The sequence below is a fragment of the Rhinolophus ferrumequinum genome, chromosome 18 (assembly GCF_004115265.2).
Source record: "Rhinolophus ferrumequinum isolate MPI-CBG mRhiFer1 chromosome 18, mRhiFer1_v1.p, whole genome shotgun sequence".
NCBI lineage: Eukaryota > Metazoa > Chordata > Mammalia > Chiroptera > Rhinolophidae > Rhinolophus > Rhinolophus ferrumequinum.
The window spans coordinates 40838855-40859400 of NC_046301.1; the positions used below are offsets into that span (position 1 = coordinate 40838855).

The following is a 20546-nucleotide window of genomic DNA, read 5'->3' on the forward strand; positions in this document are numbered from 1 at the left end:
TAACTACAGCACTGGCTCACTGCAAAATTCCCTCCACCAGATAGTCAGCCTGGGCCACAAAGACCCAACCCCTGCCGCCCCCTCTCTATCATTAGGGGAACATTTAGTCACAGTCAAAGAAAGCCTCCCAAATGGGTTAACCAGAGAGAACTCTAATTTCTACTCACTGTAATGCCCCTATATCATTACCATGGCCGTTAAGACGGACTAAAAGCAAGGAATTTGGGTAAATGGCTTCACCCAACAACAGCAGCAAGTCAGAGGCAGAGCCCTCAAAAGCCAAACAAATAAATAATCCTTCTCCCCCGAGAAGAAATAGGAAGATCGTCTCAAAGAGGGAAAAAGGGAAAGAAGGGGAGAGGACCCCAAATGGAGTAATTTGGGGCCAGGGTTATGGACAGTAGGTAGGAAAACGCAAATCCCTTGGCCAACCACTCCCAAAAACAGCATTTTTTCCTTTAAAATATGGTGTACCATTCATTTTTTAAAGATAGAGTATTCACCTATTACGGGCTCTCACGAAAAGCAAACGAATGCAAACCTAGGCAGGGAAAATGAAATGGGTACTCTGTCCTGGTTCCTGTCATAAACAGAAGGAGGTATTATTAAACCCACTGAAAACGTACAGTGTTGTTAGTTTTCTTAATGACTAAGTGGGTATGTCCCTTTTAATCACACTTTTCCCCTGCAACTCAGCCTGGGAGCTGTGCAGGGACCATGCTTTGGAGGGAAGGTAAGCAATGGAGGAAGGCAGTAAGGGGATGGGGTGGTTTCCCAGCTGTGTTTCCCCAAGCCCTAGGATTCCCCAGAGGCAGAGGGGCTGCCAAGAGGGAGAAGACAGGGAGAAAGGAGGTGAGCATCTGGGGTCCTCCACAGCACACCATTCCAGCCAGAGCAGGCCGGCCTTTATCAGTCTCATGTGCCAGGTTGTGTGTGTGGTGGCGGGGAGGACACAGAACAAGGGCGTCCTTGGACATGGGAGTGTTATGTAGGCTCTCCTCTAGCCACGCGGAACCGGGAGGCCATGGGATACTGACCGCTGAACGCCTGTGCCTCGTGTCCAAAGACTAGGAAGACTTCATGGAGCCCCACATTTCCACTTCCCCCACGCCTCTCCTGGCTCTAGCTGTCATTCTGGGCAACAGGACTGACAGCAAGTTCCCAACAGTCGGCACATATCCTGTCTATGGAAAGTCAGAGAACAGGCTCGGGAAGCATCCAAGTACGGAGACTCTCCAAGCTCTGTGTACAACACCCACAGGCAGAGTCAGGACTGGATCGGGTAGGATGCAGGCTCCACCTTCAGAGGTGAGAAAACCCACCCCCATCATGGGGACGGGGTGATTTCCAAAGCTGCCAGCTCTCGAGTCAGGAACCTGGTAAGAAACCACCAAGCAGAGGAGGATACCTGCCACAATGTCCTTCACATAGGGTTCAGGGAGCCAAACAGGAATGTCCTCGCTTCTGGAAGGGCCTAGGAAGACCCTAACCCCCACCGGGCTAGGAGGCTGGTGGGTCGAGCCCAACAGAGTAGCCTCCATCGTGAGACAAGCGCGTGTCGCATGCGGGGCCTCCGGGTACCGCTGCGCTCTATCTCAGGACTCATCATTGTTTTCACACTCTTCCTCTGCTCAGCACCAGGAATTCGGTGATGAGCCCAAAATATCCCCAGGAGTGGATGGATTCTTCCAGTCAAGCCCCTCGTGGTGGAGATTTGCGACACCTGAGCGAGCCCCGTCCTGGGGCGTCTGCTTGCAGAAGGCACCCGTGTCTTTAAGCAAAATGTGTGACCTCGCCCCTGTGGAGCCTGGGGAGACTCGAGGAGGGGCAGACGGACAGTGCCATCGCATAACGCAGCTTTCTAATCGCCAGGCCACGGGCAGATTTTGTGGCGGTAACTCCGGTCCTGGACTTTGAAACTTCAGCTTGATGTGGTCAGCCTTTGGTGCAAACACTTTCTACCCCGAGTCAAATGAATGAGGCAAAGGGAATAATCAAAGTATCAATTACAGACACATTCACATTACAGTGTGTGTGTTCACACCCGTGTACTCGTCAGAAACAGGGAGCAAACCCAACTGCCACGTGGATGAAAAAATAACAAGCAGTGGATGTGCCGCAGTGACACGGAGCCACGTCTGCTCAGGAAAGCCCAGCCAGCAGGGTATGAAAAGCCAGCTCGCCTATGTCTCGGGCCTCCTGCCTCCACGGGCGAGGCTCTCTAGAAAGAACTAGGACAAGCCCAAGGGGTTTTAGGAAATGAGCGCGGAGTGTGCCGTGGTGCTTAGGGCCACTTCTCAAACAGATCTGACGCTGTGCGCTCATATGCAAGCTCTCACAGGAGGGCCAGCAAGAGCTGCTATTCCCACTGCCTTCCAAAGCGACAATCCAGGCGGAGGGAGGGGTCCCTATCAACCACCTCAGGCTGGTATGTGGGCTCTGGACTGTCCCCTCCTGCCTCTCTCCCCCAGCTGCTGCAACAGAGCGGCCCACTGCAGGGACCCAGTGGCTGAGCAGCAGAAATGGGGGCACGGCTGAAGTGGCAGCAGACACGATTACCATCAGACTCCCAGCCGAGGATTCTCAGTTTTCTAGCATAACATTCAGATGAAGCAGAAAACCAGGTCCCATTAGTGTATTCATTCATTCATTCATTCATTCATGCATGCATGCAATAGCAGACATTAATGGAGTAACTCAGGAGTGACACTGCTGGGTGGGTGGGGAATATTAAAATGAAAGAGACAGAGGAACCTTGATCAAACTGTAATGCAGGATGGATGTCAAAAAGGCCAAGGGGGAAAAAAACCCAAGGTTGGCCAAGATGCAAAGAAACAGCAGATTATGGTGAAGGGGACTGAGCAGTGGCTTCGGAACAAAGGTGGCACCTAGGCTGGGCCATGAAGGGTTAACGAAGAGTCCCAGGGCAGAGGCAAGAAAGGAAGGGCATCTCTGGCTTAATGACGAGGTGAGTCCAGGCTGGGCAGCAGGACTGGGCCACATCATGGAGGACTCTGCACTTGGGCTGCATTGTCAGAGCCAAGAGGAGGCGCTGAGAGCCTCAGAGAAGGGAGAGGCATGATCCACGCTGGGCCGTGCTGGAGAAAGAGCCCGGGCTGCAGAGGCAGCACAGCAGGCGCAGTGGGACTTCTCAGAAGGCTGGGAGAAGACAGAAGTCTGAGTCAGGGGCAGTAAAGGAACGGGTGTAATAGGTAACACAGACACAAAATTGACTCAATTCAGCACAGGGTGACTCTGTGGGTTCAAGCCAGCACAACCACAAGGGCAGCCCTCTCTGGAGCTGGGCACCAGGAGAGAGGCAAGAGTACAGGAGAAATGGTGAGTCTGATTGGAGATGGCTGCAGGGAGGTGCCTCAGGCACATCTGGGAGCCACCTCTAGAAGGTAAGTGACAAGTCCAGAGTTCAGGAGAGAGGGCCCTTCCAGAGCTGCAGCAACCACCTGTCCTCACCGTCTCTGTGATCAAGTCCCATCCTGATCCCTGCTGTATGGTGGGGCACAGGGGCAGGGGAGGATGCCCCTTTGGGTGTGCTGTGCCCAGGACTCCATGCCCTCTAGGCAAAGCCTTGAGTTCAGGTTAGTAGCAATGACAGTCAGGCTCTCGTCTGAGCTGTAGGTTCTTGGAGACCTAGAGTCTGCAGATCTTGCATGGACCCCCATACTTTCAAACAACAATCACCAGCTTCAAATGCAGATTCACAGATCCCACCAGCAGACTCCCTACTACTTCAATAGGTTGGGTGGGGCCCAGGATGCACCCCAAGTGACACCAGGGTACACCGTCTGCTGACCACACTTGGAGAAGCCATGCTCCCAGCAAATATTCAGGTCAGACCCTCCTGCAGCTGCAGCCTCTTTTCTCTGCCTCTGGTGAGACAGTAGAGACGGGGGAGGGAGGCGGGGAGCATCTACAGAGATGGGGGGTTGCTCGCACCTCACGTGAGATGGAATAGTAACTACCTCGTCCAAGTGCTTCCTACTACAGCCAGGTGCTGTTCTGATGCCTCCAAGTCAATCTCTGTAACAACTTTCCTCATTTTCCAGATGAGATGACTGAAACCCCTCAGCCGGTCTAGATGCCGCCTACAGGGCACGTCTGGAGCCTCTGCCCACCCATCACAAGCTGGAAAGGGCAAAGGGTGCTCCCTCTGCCCTGCACTGAGTACTCCTTACAAAGCTCTCACTGTGGAAGTCTCAATAGGAGGCTCTGTTTGACGGCAATAATATTATTTTCTGCTGCTGACGTGTCACGTCCATTTTCAAACTGGGAATATTCGCCTGCATTTTCCTCTGCAGGCAGTGCCATTTCAGACAGAAACAAATCCTCCAGGTCCCATATGACGTGGGAGACACACAGCAGGGGCAGGTGACACAGCTTGGAAACACTCAGAAAGGCGGGAGGAAGGGGAGGTGGGCTGTATTGTGCCAATTTACTTCAGTGGCTTGTTTCTGCATGTTTGCACTTGAATCTCTTCCAAGTGTCCCAAGCATTTATTTCTGGCCTCAATGCTCACTAAAGAATTGATAAGTCATAGGTACCAATAAAGTCACATTCAACTAGCTCCTTTTGGCAAGGCTCCCTCTCTGAAAAGCAGCCCCAGCCACTCACTCACTTGAAGCAATGCAGAATGTATGCTCAGCAAGCAGGAAAAAAATCCTGCTTTCCTCATCTGCATTATACCACTTATGTCCTGAGGGAAGGGCAGGCGAATGGAAATTCTATAGTAACCTCAGCTGGTTATTTGCAAGAGTAGTTAATATTTTTCTCAAGCGGTAAAAGCAGTGGAGTTTGGAGTGTGACAACTCCGACCACATCCCCACCACCTCTGATGACTTTTATTCTATGGGGTTTGTTCATTCAAATACCCCTACTCTTCAGCCTAATTGACTGTATTACACACCGCGCATTAAAATGTGATCGCATTCTGCCCAATTGAGCTGGGTGGGCAGTCTGACGTTTCACTTCTCCCTCATTCCCATTTGCCATAGGGTATCTGCTGACTCTTCTGGGCCGCATAGGCCAGGTGCTGGACTCCTGGGGATGTCCCTCATCCCTGCACTGAAGTAATCACCTGCAATGAAGGGAAAGACACCCAAGCCATCGAGAAAGAAGGCCGAAGAGAAAGTCAGGACATCGGTAAGAAGGGAGGTGCCCACCTGGCGGTGGCAGAAGGGGACAGAAAGCAGAAAAGGGAAAAGCAGCAAGAGAGGAACCAAAAAATGGGACATGTGTGAGGAGTGCAGAGGCACATTCAGGAATGAGAAAGTTAGGAGAAATAGACTGATGGGGTCTTTCAAGTACATGAGAACAAAACAGGGCTTTTCTGTATCTGTTGAACAAAGTGCATTTGGTTAGAGGCCAGCTCTGTCTCTGAGCTCAGTGACTTGCCAAATGTGGAAGCTAGAAAGTTCATCCAGGGTCACCTAGTACAAAGGTGACTTACCCAAGGTCACACAGCAAGTTAGTGTTAGAGGGAGACCAGAACGGCAGACTCCCGTCTGGAGGGCATTTCCCCCAGGGACAGACATCACTGACCACTCACTCAGGAAATATCCGTTGTGGCTTACCAGTACTGTGACCAAGGTAAGGGCCTACAGGGCCCCCATATGAACTCCAAAATGTATGCTCAGCAAGCAGGGAAAAAATCCTGCTTTCCTCATCTGCATTATACCAGATTATAACCTTGACTTGACCTTCCAGGCTGACACCAAACAGTCTATGATTCTCCAAGCTCCAGTGTGGCTCTACAGCCAGCTCTGGAGGAGGGGCGGAAATGCCCGGTGGTGCCAAGTGAGTCCTGACAGACACCACTCAAAATGGCAGAATGGAGTCCCCAGGTATATGTGGAGGGCCCCCTTGAAAATGGCACCCACTAGGTTAGAAGGTGATGTGTGCAAGAAAGAAGTACTAAGGCTTAAATATTGGAGACTATTAAAAAAAAAAAAATTGGAGACTCTTTCTGGGCAGTGATGAGGAAGTTGAAAGAAGAGAGTGGTCCCTAATCTTTCAGATACACAGAACAGCAGGACTGAGAGAACATGAGAAGGTGAGTGTGTGATTTAAAACGTAGGGGAGTTCAGACTAGGAGGGGATGGCTGGGCAACATTCTTGTAGATGGTAGGAGAGAAAAGAGGAAGCTTAGAGACAGACCCTAAGTCACAGGTCAACAGACCATCATTGTGAAAAATAACAAGTTAAGATTGGTTTTCCTAAAGGATATCATCAATACCTGAGTTCCTTTCATTTTGACCCTCTTCTGAAATGAACTGTTAGCTTTTAAGACAGACTGTATGTTGACGTTCACTCTTGGATAAAAAAATGTTTTTAAATGTGTCTGATAAGACCCACTGTGCATCTTGCCTACCTCCGCAAAAACAAAATATTTCTCAAAGCGACAATCAGCAGGTATGTTGGAAACTCACCATTCACAAGCAAACCCCTAACATGTACGCTATGAACCCCAGGAAATATACATTAGATGTGGCCAAATGAAAAGTATAAATCCCTTCAGAGCAAAACATGAAGGACATTTCAATGGCTTGTTTCTGCGTGTTTGCACTCCAGCTGTTGGTGGAAGCAGTTTTCTAATCTAAATGAAAATTAATATTAGCTACAGGTCCTTCTCCAAACAGGACTGCCCAATTCCATGTATGTCAAACTCAGGCCAGGAAGTATTGCCCCCATTTGATTTTCTTGTCAGTAGAATAAAGATTGCTGATGGAACATTTGCTATACCCCATCTTCATTCCGAGAAGATTCACCGCCAGGAATTCTTTAAAAATCAAAAAATACTTATGAGCAAAGACTCGAAACTATAATAGCAGCTCTGGAGATTACTCCGAATGCTGTATTTTCAAAACAACGACAATCAGATCACATTTTTGGGCTAAGGAAGACAAAAGTTCTCAAGCAAAGAAAGTAAGAATCCACTCCTTTTATCCTACCAAAATTCTCTAGAACCATATTCTCAAGTTCAACAGGAGAACTCAGAGTTGGACAGCGAAGGTGAGGAAGGAAACAAGACAACCACTAGCCCCCCCCACCCCCTGAAGGGGTAGAGCAAGGCCACTGCTCGATTCAGCAACTTTGAGAAGAGGCCAACAGCACAGACTCATGCTCAAACGATAAAAGTTCCCAAGCGCTAAGATAATTATTTTTAAGCTGTCTTACTGATCATGGTGGTTCCCCCAGCCAGCGCTGCCTTGGTGCCTTGAAAGAAGTCATCGGCGGATGTCATTCCCTGGTCAGGCATCTGGAAGCGGGTATGAACGTCGATCCCTCCAGGAATCACCATCCTGGAATGGGCCTCGATGGTCTTCACCCCTCCTGGCACAATCAGGTTTTCTCCTATTTGCCTAAATAAACAGGGTGGGTGACGATTGTGGTAAATGAAATGTCCTCAAATCAAATGGGAGCTGACAGACATTTCCTCCAACCCCTCAATGACCTGCCCCTGTGTTCCCTAGACTCTTCCCGTTACTGTGATCATTCATAATATATTCACTCCCCACTCCCTACTCCCAGTTAAGAGGCAATGCCGCCCTTACTAGAAAACAACACTCAAATAAGGCATCAGAGGCCTGATCAAGGAGGCTTAGTTACCAGAAAATCCCTGAGATCAAATGATAACAAGGCCCCAAGATATTTACAGAAAATGCCACTACATAAACTCGATAACACACACAGCTGAGCTCATTATCCTATGGCAATTTCCTCCAGACCCGGTTGCACTTTACAAATATAGAGATCCTTTGCAACATAGAGAAAATAGAGGTGGAAGGGTGAAGGTAGAACAAAACAAAGGGGGAAAAAAGTGCATACTATGATTGAAATGATTTAAAAATTGGGAAGTATGGGATTATCAACTCAGGTATTAAGAGCAAAAAAGTTAATATTCATTATGCTGGGGACATGCATTGATTTCCAATTTTTAAAAAATATCTCTGCTACATCTTCCTATCAGTTTTTTTTTTTTTTTTTTAAGTAATCAAGGAAGAGTTGATAGAAGTTCAAAAACAAATTAATGATGACTAGAAATAGCAGGCTTGCTCACTTATAGGCCGGGGTCTTTCTGCTAAACCAGACCATACAGACTGCTAACTAGGGGAAAATGGAACAGGCAAGTCATGGTATTTGAGAGCCTGGAGCTGAGACTGTCACAAGCAAACACACATGGAGAAAACATTAAACGTGGAAATGGGAAGACCTATTTTAGGTTCATAAATCTGGGTGTGAGTTTCCAGGCAACAGACACATTCACTCTAGTTTTCCACTCCTCAGGACTGGTTTGCTATAGTACTTGATGAATGCTGCTTATTCAAAAGATGTCATTTGCTACAGTGTTTGTCTTTAAACAGATGTGCTATTTCTCCAGAGCCCTGTGAGCTGTCCCAGTCAGAAGGGCATGAGGATACTGGTATATAGTCAGCTCACTTAACCCTCTAGAGTCCGAAAACACCCTAATGCAGTAACTGCTCTGTTGTTAGTAACACAGCACACAGTAAACATAAGGGCAGTCTTATTGGTGTTTGTTTGCACTTACAGAATGAAACCTAAAATTCCCTCGGGGATGAGGCAGTATTTTGTCTGTGTTACTTGGTAATTAATTTGGTGTCCTTTGGCCCCAACCACTTGGATTCTTGATTCAGAAAGCAGATGTGCTAAAAGAGGTTGTACTCCATTTTTATGTCCTTCGACTGGGCAAGCCATCCAAACAACTACATTCTAAAAAAAACCTTTAATATTTCAATAGATCATAAACCAAGTATCTGAGCTGGCAACAAGAAGATATTGTGTCACCTGGATTAAAAATAGTAAATTACATAATGCGTAAGGAAATGGGTGTGCATTTAATTGTGGCTTTCAAATTCACTAATTACCACCAATCAAAATGGGCTTAAACAGATATTAAGTCACTCTGAAGTCACGGAAGCTTGATACTATGTGTGTGACTCAGAGGTAATGCTTGGGAATACTGGAAGGTACACATCTATACAATGTTACACTTACTTGATCAACCCATCTTCCATGTATATGTCTGCATAGAATGACTGGTCATCATTAACGATTTTACCTCCTTTGATCAGAAGCCGATCACTCTGAAACAAAGATATAATAAAGTCACAATGTATACATGACCCATGAGAAACATTGATACTAAAATAAATGAGTTAAGGACACATTTTCCCTACTCAAAAGTGATGCTCAAAATGAGCCAATTTTGGAAAGGTTCAGGGACAAAAGTGAACCTGTATGTGGCAACTTATTTAGCACCTCATGAGTCAAAACACAATGGCAAAGCTCAAAGCTTATTATAGGTTAAAAAGAAACAACAACAAAAAACAAACAAACAAAAAACCCTCTTTCCAAAGACAATACTTTTTTAAATGTCTTTAGGATAAACTTCATTTTTTAAACAAATACACCCACATGTAGGGAAGTCAATTCTTGGCAAGGTTTTTGTCGGGGAAAATTAACCAAAAGTCTGTTGTCATGGGAAACTCTACACAAACACACTTGGTTCCTCCATAACAAGGTTCCAGTTCAGTATGTTCTTTATATTTGTATTTCTCTTTAAGGTAAATCACAGCGATTGCGGAAAACAAGGAAAAAAAACTTCAAGTGTGCACCGTTTTAACTATTAAGCTTTTAAGCAAAAAGTAAAGTTTTATAATAAAGTAGATGAGATGGCAAGTTCTAAAATCTAACACCACTAGAGATCGTTAATACACTTATATTTTAATTGCAACAAAATACATGACAAGCAGCACAGGAGGGCCAGGAATGCACAGAAATGTTACATTATGACTCAGGCTATTGATGGAATTCTGTGTTCAATGTATAGTCACCTATTCAACACTATTTCAGACTGGGTTGAAATGTAATAAGTTGAACCACAAACTGCCCTTTTAATATGCAAAACATTTCAAAGGATGGCATTCATTTTGACAATGGCTAACTCAAAATTCAGTTACAAAACAACATTCTCAGCACATGCTATTTATATTTAGCACCTACCAAGAAAATTATAGCGAATCTGTAATAAAAAAAATATATAAACTATGACAAACCCAGGAGTAAAGATACTTTTGTACATAAATGCGCACATGGGGTTAGAAAGTGTTTATAGTTTCTCTAACATAATGAAAACCAGTTAAGATGATTTAAATTTTGTACACTTTAGGGTCGGTCCTTCATCTTGCTGTAGACTTTGGAAAGTCAGTGGAAATAAAACAGTCAACAATTCCTGCACTTGTATAAAGTAAATGTAAAGACCTTTACAAAATCTTGTCGTGTACACCATGTCACCCAAGCCTCACAACAAATCTGAGGCGGATGGAGCCAGATCCTTATTCCCATGACATAAAGAAAACTGAGGCTCAGAGGGGTTGAGCCACTTGCCCAAGGTTACCTAATAATCCAGTGCACTTTCCTGTCTTCTCAGCTCTCTCCCTCTCTCTCTGTATTCGGCTTTGATGGGATGAATACAGCTAGGGAGGAAAAGAGAAGCCCTGCCCTTCACCACCTGCTCTCTTAGCCGGGTGGTACTTGTCCCAGCCATCACTGCGAATCCGGAGCCAACATCATCACACCAAGGAAAAAAATGAAACATCACAGCCCCGTTCATTCTAGTGCCTTCCAGAAGGCTTCTTACATAAGAGGCTGGCCATGATGATGGACAGAGGGAAACCATGCTATATAGGTCCTACATCACGCAACCAGATTTTTTTAAAGAGTAGAGGGGGCGCTCTTTTAAAAATCGGTCTTGTTTTTTGCTTTTTGAATTTTTTTCTCCCCACACTGTCAAAACGAAACTGTCTTTTTCATTCATGAAGACAGCAAATCATCTGAGGCTTGCAGCAAATCTCCACATCCCCACTACCCAGACTCCTTCCTCCCATCAGAGAACACAGAACGTCGGGTCCCATCACGCACTGCCCTTGGGGGGTCTTGGGTCTTTGGCCTTCCAGAAAAAGCTAGTATCCACCCTCGCTGTAGAACTGCCTAGCTCGTCCTATAAAATCCTCCCGGGCACACGCCCCCTCCCCTGCGCATTTGTTTTCACATCTCTCTCCTGAAGATGGGTGTGCCCGTTGTGTATCCAGAGGAAGCCGGGTCCCCGTGGCTAAGAAGGAAACCAGAACGAAAGCGCGCCCTCAAATCCAGCACTGAACACATCTGCACTTTTCAAAGATTCTATGGGTCTCTGCCTCAGCGCTGGGTTCTACCCAGCAATCAGCTGGCCATTTGCAATTGCACATCATTATATAACAATGAATTTTTCCCTCGCGTTCCTCCCTCCCTCCCCAGGGCTTCATTTGGGGATGTTGAGAACTGGGACTGGCGAGGTTTTTCCTGGAAAGATGGGGAGAGGGTTGGCGGCAGGGGAGCGGTGGGAGCAAGAACCTGTGTTCATGGCCGAAGCATCGCCAATTCATGGCTTAGATGTGTTTTTCGTGATTTACAAACTAACCACCCCAGGCCCCAGGGCTGCGACGGCACCTCCAGCCGCCGTGATTATTGTCTGGCCGAGGCCGGGACGGGCCATCTGCTTCGCGCGTCGCGCAGCGCCATTACCTCCCTGAGCCCGGCTCGGCGCTGTCCCCAACGCCCACCCTCCCAGCCCGCTTTGTATGCGCCAACACAGACGTCTCCCGGGCTGCAGAAGAGGCAGAAAGAGACAAGAAAGAGAGTCCAAAGCCCTGCCAGGGTCCCAGCCCCGAACCAGACGGCGGAAAAGCCAAGAGAGCCACCAAAAACCGGTCCCTGGTCAACAAAAAGCCCACGCCTGGTCCCCACCTTTCTCCGCTCATCACCGCGTCCCTGTTTTTCCTTCCCGTTTCCACATCATCCTGGTACACCCTGCCCTTTCAGCATCCCTCTGCTGTCATTACGCCTCCAGGCTGAAATTCTAAGGAAACCGGAGGAAGGCTCCAGAAAGCCCTTTACGGTGGGGGCGGGAGACACAGGGAGAATCCATTTCCCATCTCCTCATCCAGCTCCTGGAGTCCAGCCTCGCAGCACGCAGTCCGGAGAACAATATCCGAGCTTCAACCATGCATATTCAATCTGGCATCCATTTGCTTACACCCCGCAGGCCAGCACTGCAGCATCTTGCTCTGACAATAAAAGGATACAGCGGGTCTGGCGCGCTACCCAGGACGACCTTAATGCACTCAACGCTCCTATTTTAATGCCTTACAAATGATGTGGCTTACAATTCTATATTATTGCGTCTCCCACCACCACGATCGCCTTCTTTAGCTACCGGGGGGTGGGGGGAAAGTTGGGTCCCTCTTCCTCCCCCTCTTTTTAAAAAATTCCTTAGATGTTCTGTCCCACAAAAGGTTGCTTGCTGGCCGACCGCAGATTTACCAAGTACCAAACTCACCGTGATGCGTGGAATATTTTTCTTCCCCTGATAAGACATCTCTCTCCTGGGAAAAAAATAATTTCAAGAGGGCAGCTTTAAAGCAAAAAATTGCCAGGAAAGAGACTTGGTATTTTTGTTTTGTTTTTGCAGGATGGAAAAAGGTGCAACGCTTAAGCTGGTCTTGCTGATAGCAAATTCCAGGAACGTAAAGAATAAATGCAATCCTCTGTCGCTCTTCCTCTTCTCCAACACAGCCCCAGCTAGGGCGGAAAAAAAAGAAAGAGAGCGAGAACAGGAGGGAAGGGGGTGGAAATAAACTACAGCAATAAAAGCCTCGGTTCAAGTCGGCCACCGCGGCGCATGCGCCGCCAGCCACTCCCTTTCCTCCCAGGCAAAAGCCATCCGCTTCGAGAGAGACGAGCCCTGATTGGCCACAATCGTGGAATATGCAAATAAGGCAGGCCGGGAGGGAAGAGGAGCGCAGCGAGAGCGCGAAATGCTGCAGTGTGCCGCGGAGGGCGGCGGTCGGGGCGGGCGCCCGCGCGGGGGGCGCGCCTTTCGCGCCCTTTCTCTAGGCCAAGGCATCCGGGACTGTGGCTGGCTGCAGCCCCAAAGGCAGCATCTGCATCGCAGGGACAATGGTGGGGTGACCATTAGGGCCAGGGGGAGCCCAGCCCGGAGTAGGTGGGCCTCGGTGCAGCTCGGGCGGCACGCATCCGCTCGCGCGCGCCCCGGTGGATGCCCGCCCGCGCGCCAATCCGCGGAGGCCGCCGCTGCAGCCCCGCGTGGGGTGACTGCGCGGAGCCAATGGCTTCGCTGGCGGCGAGCGCGCGACTGCACCGCCGGCCGGCGCCGCACCGCCCGGGAGGGGCGCCGGAGCCCTCCTCCCGCTGCCCTCGCCTTTCGCGAAGGCTCACTCGGCCTCCGCCCTGGAGTCGACTGGGGAATTCAAATGGCAGAGAGCGGAGGGAAGGGAGCGGGGAGGAAAGGGGAGGGCTCGCTGCGCCACCGCCCAGCTCCAGAAGGGGCGGCTGGACGTGGGCCTGCTAGCTGGGCGGCGTTGGGGCGCCCGGCGGGGCTCCCCGCGGGCGGGGAGGGACACGGGCCCGAGGCGAGACTGGAAGTGGAGTCCGAGGGCAGGCGCTGGGCTGGAAGCTAGAAACGAAAGTCTGACGCCCTTCCTTCTCCCAGTAGAGAAGTGAGGCAGCCAGGGAAGGCCGCAGGACGCTGCTGGGGATGGGAAACCCTCGCCTGAACCGTCCCTTTGTGCCTTCGGGCCACAAGGAATTTAGGGGCAGGGGAGAATGGCAACCGCAAGTTGAGGCAAAAAATGGTCCAACCTAAGGCACTGCCCTCTTTAACAGTCACGCCCACCTAGACCCATTTGTGGGGCTGGGGAGTAGTCGCATTTCGTTGGTGCCTGCATATCTGTTGAGGAAAAGCTGTTGGGATCACAGCGCCCCAAGGAGCCCAAAGAATTATGAGGCTTTTAATGAGGCAAAAAGCGAGGAGATGAACTGGAGAAGCAGGAGGAATGAAAGAAAGGAAAGCTTCTGCCCCAAAAGAAGGGGTAACCGAGTCACGGAGAAAATCTCCCGGAATCAGAGTTAAAAGCACAAGGGAGTCTTGACTCCCCAGTCAGAAATACTAGTCATACCTAAAACAGCATTCGAGGCCTCCCTTCTTGGGGCTAGCAATTGAACAGGCCTTGGGCCCCTTGGCTTTGTAAGAATCCCCGTAGAGGGGAAAAAAGGCTGGTCCAGTTGATCCTGAGCAATCTACCAGGGGTCAACTCTGAAAGGTTGCCCACGCTGGTGCACAGACTACACCAAAGAGCACAGACAAACCAAAGACCTAGGTGGCTTTGAGATCAAACGAGATAGAATCAATCTCTGCATAATCTAGGCCCTCAAGCAGCCATGGGGGGCGGGGGAATCTGTTTAATTGGCTCACACCTGCTCAGCAAAGATTAGCCAGAGAAACACGAAATAATCCTGGGGCTACTGTGGGTCCATGTAATAATGTCTTTCTGCATCTGGCCACTTGGGATGGTTATCTGTCCAGAAGGTGTGAAATGCACCCTTTCACTCCTGCTCCTGTAAATTCTAAAGTCCCAGAAAGGGGCTGAGGAATGCAGCAAGCTTCCTGTCTGGCTAATTCATTCAAGTTCCAATTAGCTATGCATCTTGAAAATAAAATAGGAGCACTTCCCCTTACATGTGATGTGCTAAGAGCAAAGTGAGTTGATGTCAGCAAGTATTGGCGTCAGCCTGTAGGAGTTCAAGTTTGTAAGTCTGAGGAAACATATAATGGACCCTGCAACCTGGGAAAGCCGACTGTAGGTTCCAACAGTGTGTGTGGGGCGGCCAGGGGGAGGACAAGTGTCCTATTAAATCATAAGAAAAATACCACTTGGCAAGCAAGTAAATGAGAGTCAAATTAACTTAAAATAACCTCTAATTATATTGTTTGTTTACATTCTTGTTATATTTTCCTGACCCTGAATTGTTTGATCGTAACAGATGTAATTATACCATATTTGCCAATTTGCCATTGAATATTTTGCATTACAATAAAAGCTCCCAAGAACTTTTGTGTCCAGTCTTATTTGTGTCAGTCTTATTTCTATAGCCACTGATACGAGGTTCCTAGTACATGACAGTTGACATTTCCACTCATAAATATCCAAAGATGTAAGGTTTAAATTGATTGATCTGTTCTGATTAGATAGAGCCTAAGAGTATTTGGCATATAGAAGATAGCAAATAATTTTAGTGAACCAAGGAAAAGAACTGTTCGCAATCTGCATTTCTTACCACACTCACCGCTCAATGCAATGCAGAAAACTAAAGGGGGGAGAGGAGATTTTCCACCCATTCTGCACTGACAGACTTGTTCATATACACTATTTTTTTTTTACATTGTCTTGACAAACTCTGCACGAAAATTTCTCGTAAAGTTTCAAATCATTATCCCTCTACCAAATATTTCAATCAATTCTCAGGTATGATTTTTCTGAATTTTTAAAAAATGACATGCATGTCAAACATGAAAAAGCATTGTAAGGTAGCCTATTCCACATTATGACCCTTTCCCAAAGCCCTGCCTTCCCATACTCTTCCCCCAGCACCTACACAGAGCAAGATGTGGTGACTACATGACAGCCATTTCATGAAATGGTTCTTTCCTGAGCATTCTGGGTTGTCTGGGGGAAGGGAGAACCTGCCTAAATAGATGCATGAGCACGAGGAATGAGTTCTACCCAGGTGAGTATCAGACTCTGACCACAGCCTCCCTCCTCTGCAGCTTCATCTCCTGTCCCTGACACCGACACCCCCATCCCCATGCTTGGGGTGCGTGCAAACGTGCACCAACACACACACTGCCACTTCTCAAATCTGTGCCCTGTTCTGCATTCTTCCCCAAACTTCCATCCCTTTTTCCTCAACACTTCCTCTCAACGTGAGCTTAAATCTCACCTCCCCGATAAAGTCTGTCCCCTGAAGCCTGAAGCACTACCTCCTGTATTCACCTCCTGTATATGTCTGCCATACCGTTTGCATTCCTCTTTTTCCAGGAACCAGAGCCCTGTCTGATCCAGGGTGGGAGCCCTCTACGTTTTGTGCGTAAATAAACGCTGTCATTGCTCTTACAAGAGAAAATAGATTTTGTCCTTGTCACTACCATGGTCAGTTTTGATGGCAACAAAATCCCCACTTCGCGTGTCTCTTAGCACTGTCTCCTGGCTGGGTCTTCCTTCTTGGCCGTCTAGCTCCTCTCCTGCAAGACCCTGAAACTCCAAAAGAACCTTCTCATCATGCGGCTCATTATTCTTTGCATGGGTACAGCTGCCTGAATGTTAAGCTACGCCTCTACTAAACAAAACGGCCACTTGCCACCAAGCCTCAGAAAACACAGGGAGAGAGCATCCAATCCTACACTGCACTCCAGAGTCATACGAGGCATCCCCAGTACCTCTCAGCACCAGTTTCTTCAATTGTTCCCTTTCCATCCTCTCTTTATTCTTTGTACTTGCTTGCATGATAGCATTTATCACATTATACCACCTCGGCTATACTGGCCTTACCAACACCATAACTCGGTGAGCATTACTTTCCCTCCATCTAAAGTTGGAGCTCACAGACACCAGGAAATCATACAAAAGTCTTACTCATGCCGTACCCTCATATAGGGCCTGGCAGAGTGAGGACTCAGGGAAAATGGGATGCACGGGTAGATGTCCGAGTGACGACCTCCAACGAGGATTTTTAAGATGTCTGCATCATACAATTTGCCGGGAACTGGGGGTGGGGAGATGGAATGCTGTCACTCAGACATGCGGGGTGACAGATGGGCGGCTTTCAGTTCCTCAGCACCCTGCACAGTATGCGTCGTCCCGGACCAGGCCTGTCCCTGTGCTTGGTTTCATCTTCCCCCTTTGGGAAGCAGGAGTAATCATTTCTGCTTCTGTGGCCTCGCCGGGGCCTCTGCAGAAGTTTACTGTTCAGGATGTCACAGAGTAGGGAAACTCCGAAACAGAAATCCCTGACAGAAAGAACGGACCCTAGGTATGACAAAGAAGAGAAACCCCTGCGTCCCCGCAGTACTGCAGTACTACTGACGCCAAAGGCTGGGGCCTCAGATGCAGCCTCAGATGCAGAGTTCAGCTTAAGGCGGTGGTAAAGAGAAGGTACAGGAATTCCTTGCCAAAAACTGAGGGCACTGACTAGGACACTTGAGCTGGAAGCGATATCCTCTACTCTGTAGATGGAAACAGGCCATAACAGTCATTTTCGTTGGGCATGTAACCCTGAAGGGTCAGAGTCTGCAGAGGCACAACCACCGCCCAACAGATCCACGCTTGCCCAGGAGGTGCATTCTTTACCAGGGGGGACGCAGTGGTGACCGATGAGGGTCAGGAGTGACTGGCTGTCCGAGCCAGATGCTGCTTTTGCTGAAACTAGAAGGACGATTGGTCAACTCAGTGGGGGCTGTGAAAGCATCCAGAAGAAGTCCTTACTGCATAAAGGTATGAGGCTCATCTGTCCACATCCACAGGGCAAGGGTGCACTTCACAGAACCTAGTACACTTGGTGTTCTCCTCTTACCTCCAGTTAGAACGCAGTCCCCCAAAATACTCCCTGTGTTACCTACCTTGCACATCATCCGTCCTGGGGAACCACACATTTTCCCTGGGGTGTTTCTGCAGAGCCCGAGACAGACAGCATCTTGCTCTGGACATCATATCTCAGGCCCGCCCTCTGGTGGCGCATGAGGAAAGTGCACTGGGTCCCTTCCGTTCTTGTCTGGCTGGTGACACTGGACTAGAAAAGGGCCTTGTTCCAGTGTTCCTGGGTCTGAATCACCCAGAGTGATTTCACCTCTTTGTTGGAATAATCTGAATCTAATCTGTTCAGGCCACCTGATTAGCATCTCCAGAGATAAGGCCCAGGAATGTTTTTTTAACTAGTCTACCTCCAGCCACTAGACCACTCCCAACCACCTTTTACAGAAGAGAGAACATGGACTAAAACAGAGGTCTCGCTCCCTACCTAAGACTTTTCCCATTCCTCAAAGTACATCGATGGCCCTGCTCTTTACCCAGTGGGAACATCTTATGAAAGACTGGTAAATATTATCATCACGATCTTTCTAACTTGTCTGCCTTCTAGGAAAACACTGTTATGTAGTCAGTAAAGAGGGAATTAACATTTACTGAGCACCTGCCATAGTCTAGGTATAGCACTGAGTACTGTAAATATATCTTATTTAATCCTCCCCAAAATCTTACTATGTAAAATCTCATTCTTATTTTATAGGCAGGAGAGTAAAGCTCAAAGGAACCTCTTGTTCCAGGCCCATGTTCATGCAAGAGCAAGAGCTGGACTCTAATCCAGATCTGTGTGATGGCCTCAAGCCCAAAGGGCTAGTTCATTAAATGATAAAGTGCTTGCTTAGCAGAAATCAGGACCCAGCTTGTGAAAGAGGTGGGCCTAGGTGGTCTACTGTTTTTTTCTTTACCACTTTCACAGTTCCTGGCTGCCACTCAGGCTCCCAGAATTTCCGTCAGTCCGCTGGGACCTGTATGCGTGCCTTAGATGCTTCCCCTCGTCCACAAATTAATTCTCCATCTCTGTTTTTTCCTCATCACCCAACAAGACTCAGTTTCTCTCAGTGGCCCAGCTCTCCTTTCATTGGGAACATGATAAATTAACAACAAAATTTGAATAAGCAATGAACCCTTCATGTGCTAAAAGAGGACCACTCTAATTGGCAGAATTTCAGACAACAAAGCAGGCTGCTTGCAGAAACGAAAAGCAAACTGTTTATCAAGACGGCCTTCCTTCCCAGCCTCACCTTGTGCTCCCCCACCCATATGCCTGCAGCACCCTGGTCTCCCTCTGTTTCCTCCCAGTGCCCTCTCTTCTCCCATTGGTTGCAGGGCTGGCTCTCTCTCGCCCTCCAAAGCCCTCTTCAGGGAGACCCTCCCTGACCACCCTGTCTGAAGTCCACCCACAGATTCGCCACTATTCCCTATCTGAGCACTGTCTCTTCAACAGCAATCGTCACCAGCTGAAACTATTTTTGTGTATTTGCTTACTTGGGTATTTTTAGTCTCTACCTCTCAGTTGCAAACTCCCTAAGCCACCTTGTTCTCTAGTAGCAAGGACTTCATGAAAGGACTAATGTTCAACAAACAGGAGTTGAAGAAGCAAAGCAAGGCAGAGTCTCTCTAACGACCCTGTGCAGGTTCCCTCCTGGCCCTGCCTCACCGTGCCAGCCACCAGCCTAGGTGACCGAGGCCCCACCTTTCACCTCTGTCTCCCTCGGGTAAACCTCAGGTTTTTAAAACACCAGATGGCAAGAATTCACCTCAGTGGATTGGGTCATATGGCCTGGGGTCCAATTATCCGTGGCAGAGCATGCAGAATCCTTTCCCGCTGGGATCTGTCCTCCAAAAGCATCAGGCCTGCCTGTCAAAAAGTTCAGCCCCACCTGCAGCTCCAGTTTGGTAACAGCAGTTGGGGTCCTCTTTCCAAGCCCGTCCTCCTGGCACAGGCTTCACTACACCCAGTTAATACAGCAGATCCTCATCAATCTAGGACCTCCTCCATTCAGGAGCTGTGTCAGTTCCAAAACGGGCCAAGAAAAAGAGTGAACGATGTGCCTAGAGAGTGTAAACTATATTTCAGGAGTTTGTCTCTTAAAAAACCAGCCACGTTCAAATACTGGGAACTACTTACATATTTAGAAACACTCCATGCCTCTTGCCCATTCGTTTGGACAGGTTCCCTAGAGACCTCATTGCGGGCAATTTATTAGCTTTGTCTGTGAATTCTTGAAAGTGGTCCCACTTGGATATTGTAAAGATGAAAAGAAACACTGAATTTCCCCTTAATCAGATTGGTCTTCCTTCCCCCGTCCTCAGTCCCCTCTCCCCTGCCCACCCTCTATTTCTTTCCAAATTGACAGAAGTTTCTTATCCCCCATGTGCCAGCCCAAGGAGACTAACGGGTTATTGGGAGGTAAGCATGCAAGCTCCTCACGCAGCCCCTATAAGCCACAAGGTCCTGTGAGCAGCAAGGCCATGGGGTGCTGCCACATGGACACCAAGTGCTTCACAGGCTCCAGAGAAGCTGTGCTCCTCTGCCCTCAGCCTGGGGGCCCTGTCACCCACCCAAAGACTGACTGCCACCCAACTTCTGAGCAATCCAGTCTCCCTCGAGAACAGAATGGGACCTCACAAGGACACGTGGATAAGGAAATCATTAAAAGGATAAACAGCCAACTGGAGTTGTGTTGGGAAGAGATTGTCCGTCATGTACGTGGGCCTTTAAACTAGATTCTACATCAATGGTGACTTCGTGTGGACATGTAATCAAACCAGGGGAAGAATCGGAGTATCTACACTCATCCACGAGACTCAAGCGTTCCCTTCTGTTCCTTAGGAATTGAGAAATAAATGAGTGAAATGGCCACTTTAAGGGATCGGGCTGAGAGAGGAAGAAAGTAATCCCTGGGGGCCTGAGGGACTAAGGGGGAGGTAGTACCCTCCCTCCCTCCTCTCTCCTGTCACCCGAGGCCACTGCTGTCATCTGAGGTGTCACCATCTTTCCCATTTAATTAACTAGGACCCTGCTTCTGGGTCTTA

General features: G+C 48.5%; 1 protein-coding gene across 3 annotated transcripts in view; it reads right to left on the bottom strand.

Annotated features, from left to right (window-relative positions):
- The window catches only part of DPYSL2 (dihydropyrimidinase like 2), a 109038-nt gene that overhangs the window by 55627 nt on the left and 32865 nt on the right, over positions 1-20546 (bottom strand). Inside the window, exons 1-3 of one of the 3 annotated variants that reach the window (XM_033133636.1) lie at positions 12413-12760; positions 9031-9119; positions 7192-7376 (exon numbers count right to left, since the gene is read on the bottom strand). In XM_033133636.1, the coding sequence (XP_032989527.1) occupies positions 7192-7376; positions 9031-9119; positions 12413-12451 (313 nt within the window). In that variant the 5' untranslated portion in view covers positions 12452-12760. Of the gene's footprint in view, positions 1-7191; positions 7377-9030; positions 9120-11820; positions 11943-12412; positions 12761-20546 lie in introns of those variants that run through there. The other 2 variants (XM_033133637.1, XM_033133635.1) reach the window with 2 other exon arrangements.